Source organism: Gavialis gangeticus, unplaced genomic scaffold (genome assembly GCF_001723915.1).
Source record: "Gavialis gangeticus isolate Ggan-Ray unplaced genomic scaffold, GavGan_comp1, whole genome shotgun sequence".
Taxonomy (NCBI): Eukaryota; Metazoa; Chordata; order Crocodylia; family Gavialidae; genus Gavialis; species Gavialis gangeticus.
Window position 1 is genome coordinate 36980873 of NW_017729004.1, and position 3564 is coordinate 36984436.

Below are 3564 nucleotides of genomic sequence, written 5' to 3' on the forward strand. Positions count from 1 at the left end.
CCTTGGGGGGGGGGGGTCAGTATTAGTATACATTGATGTAAATAATAGCTGGAAATAACTGTACAAGCAGGACACCTTTGTGCCCTTTGCACCCCAGGGCAGAGGTAGTCTGAGCCTGACAGCAAGTCACAGAGACTGCTCTCTGATTGGTTCCCCATGACATAATGTTTAATTGTACTGGGTGAGTGTTGAGCACAGGTGAATACTATAGTTTTGTAATTGGTGGACGTGGCCTGAGGAGAATAACTGCAAGTGGGGCAGACCTGGCTTAAGGAGACTGAGAGAAGCATTGAGAGACCTGGAGGTGGAGAAGGTCCCAAGAAGGACAGAGAGAAAGGATTAGTTCCAGGGTGGACAGAGTGAGGTCCAAGGAAGGAGAGAGGGAACTGGAGTGGCACAATAAAGACGGTTAGTTTTGGAGCAGGGTTTGCTGTTTGGGATATCAGCGCACTAACCTGTTCCATTTAAAGAAAAGACCCTCTCCTTCCTGGGAGCTGACCAGCAAGCACGAAATCTCAGTTGTGGGTGCTGTGGATCACCAGGGAAGCCAGGGATTAAGAGGAGCCTAAGTCTCTAAGCCCCAGGGGCTTGCCTTTTGTGAAGCCATGACAGGGCTTGCTTCTGGGGGTCCTCTCAGGAGAAGGAGACTAAATAAAGCTGCTTTTTCTGGAGTCTAGAGAAAAAGCTTTCCCCTTCCCTTCAAAAGGGGTGTTGATCTTGCATCTACTCCATACTCTTTAAACCATGCTCTGAATACCGAATTATTTATTTCCTCAAGCTGTTTTCTTTTGGTGCCCATCACCCTAGTATCCAAATGCTTTGGTCTGTTGTAATGATTCACAGTAATCTCTTGTGTATGGCCTTGTCCCAGGTCTCACTGACAGTAACAGATACAATTTATCCAAGGAAGCCAAGAACAGCCACAAAGCCTTGACTATGAGGGACATCTGCCAGATGTGTACCCATATTAACCGTGGTCCATCCTGTCCCTAAATTTAATCATAGATCTAATGTCATTGGCGCTCAGAAATATTAGTCACAAGTTGACCTATTGACCAGAATGGCTCCTTTGATTCTGTTTTGATCACTTCCCTCTGGCTGAAAAATAGCCAGTTTGTTTCTGGAACATGTCCTCCAAGTGCTAGGGGTCACTAGTTGTGACTTGTTTGTGGAGTGAGTTCTTAAAGCTTCTTGGAGCTAAACTCCTAACCCCATTGGCCTGTCATCCACAAATTATTGATCAGAGTTTAATGAATAGCTAAATATAATTAATGGCTTTTTGTTTCATCCATGCCAACCCGCCATGTTCCAGCTTATTCCTGTCCTGGCCCATTCCTCTTTTCTCCCTTCTGCTAGTCTTTCCTGCCAAGTTCTCTGGTCAAGTCCTTATCTTCACTCACCTACCAGTTTCTACTCTCTGAACACTCAGTCCAATCCTTCAAGTCCAGTGATTTCCTGCCCCCCTTTCTGGGACTTTGTTCAATATGTCATTCATTCCTCTTTCCACACTAGCTCCCAGTCTGATCTGTAGGGCAGCCACACAGCCAAGCTCCTAATACACACTGATAAAATTAGGCTCCGTTCACACGTGATACATCTTCCCTTAGAACAGACGTTGGGGAAAATACAGAAATATCCCTAGGATCAGAGACAAGAATCCAAGCTTTGTTGCTAGCAGCTTAGTGTTGTATGCATTAGGCTAGAGAATCAGGCCCCTGTTTATGCTTTCCCTTTAGCTCAGTGACTCTTGAATAATTTTTTTTACAATAACAAAAGGGATAGAGAAAGCCCCCACCTCCAAAAAGCCTGGTAGGGTTATCCCTTGGGAATGGCAATATGCATTTGCATGCTGTCAGTCTGAAGAAGGAATTGAACTTGGGTCTCCCACTTCCTGGCTGGGAGCTGCTATATAAGAGGAGGTATGGCCTGTAATCCTATGATTGACTTTGAGCTCGTTGCTAGTATCATTCAGGGCACTGGAACTAATTGTATTCTTAAAGTTAAGCTGATGTTCAGGTTTTTGCCAGGTCAGAGGCAAAATTAATAGTGCTCTATTTTTTAGGAGAACAATATTAATTGCTATATAAACCAGAATTTTTAACTTGTTTTGACAGCCAAGCTACAGACTTGCAATAAAGACAGAGAGGGGGATGATTGAGAACCTTGTGAAGAACCTGAGTAGTGAAAATCAGGAGCTTCAGATGCACTGTGCTAGTGCTATCTTTAAGGTATCTGCATAATTTAAATAATCAGCTCTTTCTGTGGTACTTGAAAAAACATTCATGATTTCATTGCTTAAATTTTCTATGAGTTTTTGTCTACTGTACTTGCATGATTATTATAGTTCATAGGAAACTAGGGCTGGAAGGGACTTCATAAGGTCATTTAAGTCCAGCCCGCTGCTCAAGGCAGGATCATATTATACTTGAATTGCCTACTGAATGTTGTATGTATGTATTGTGTTTACTGTGTACACAACTGAATATTGTGTACACAGTAAATGAACAGTAAATGCCCATGTGTTTAAATGCATATGCATTTAATGAACAGGTTTATCATTTTTCAAGGGAACAGGACTATATTTTCTGAAAATGTGCGCAAAGTATGCACTCTTGCTACATAATCATTTACCCTGAAACCCTCTTTTAATTTGTAATATGAATCAAAGTTTATAGTATATATATCAATAATAAAAATATTTACGTAAAGTTCTTATTCTGTTAATGTTGCTTATTTTAGGAATCTACCAGATTTCCTGGGAAACCCGTTACATTTTAAACCTTCTATATATTTAATTTGTTGTATAGTGTGCAGAAGATGAAGAAACACGTGACCTAGTAAGGCAGCATGGAGGCCTACAACCACTGGCTACTCTGCTTAGTAATTCTGAAAACAAAGAACTGTTAGCAGCAGTGACAGGAGCAATCTGGAAATGTGCTATCAGCAGAGAAAATGTAACAAAGTATGGGTAACAACTTAATTGTATCAAATATTTTTTTTTTAGTATTTCTCAATGTTATGGGATAATTTGGTTTTAAAATGTGAGGCACGTTAATGCTACAAAAGGATCTTTACAACCCTTTGGGAAATTATTTAATTTTGTAACATAAATGATCTGCCTATGAGCTGAGGGATAAATGTTTGCCGTTGTCAGATTTGCCAGGTGTACAGAGAAATGCATAGGCCCATAGCTGAACTCCTTATATACTTTCCTCTAAACCTCCCATCAGCAGCTACCTTTATAAAGAGTTTGTGCAGTTAGCTTGTCCAGGGGTTTTTTGGTGATTCCTCAAGTTCCCCAAACTTTGCTATTAGGCCTCATTTATTTTTTGTTTCTTTATTGAGAGCTTTAAATTGTTTGAGTCTTTTAGGTGTTGGTACTCTCATTTCTCAACCATATAGATAGCATATTTTCCTAATACACACAAATATGTAAAGATGAACTTAATTCTGCTATCTGAACTTCAAAAGTGATATTATTTTCTTAAATAGACTAGAACTCTCTTTGGAGCTCACCCCTGAAAGTTTCATAGTTAGTAAGGTCGGAAGGGACCTGAGCAGATC

The 3564-nt window shown here is 40.6% G+C and overlaps 1 protein-coding gene across 2 annotated transcripts in view; it reads left to right on the plus strand.

The window, feature by feature from the left end:
• ARMC4 (armadillo repeat containing 4) overlaps nt 1-3564 on the plus strand; it is a 247586-nt gene that overhangs the window by 90716 nt on the left and 153306 nt on the right. For both annotated transcript variants that reach the window (XM_019508240.1, XM_019508241.1), the window contains 2 exons: nt 2115-2228; nt 2808-2962. In XM_019508240.1, the coding sequence (XP_019363785.1) occupies nt 2115-2228; nt 2808-2962 (269 nt within the window). The remainder of the gene's footprint in view (nt 1-2114; nt 2229-2807; nt 2963-3564) is intronic.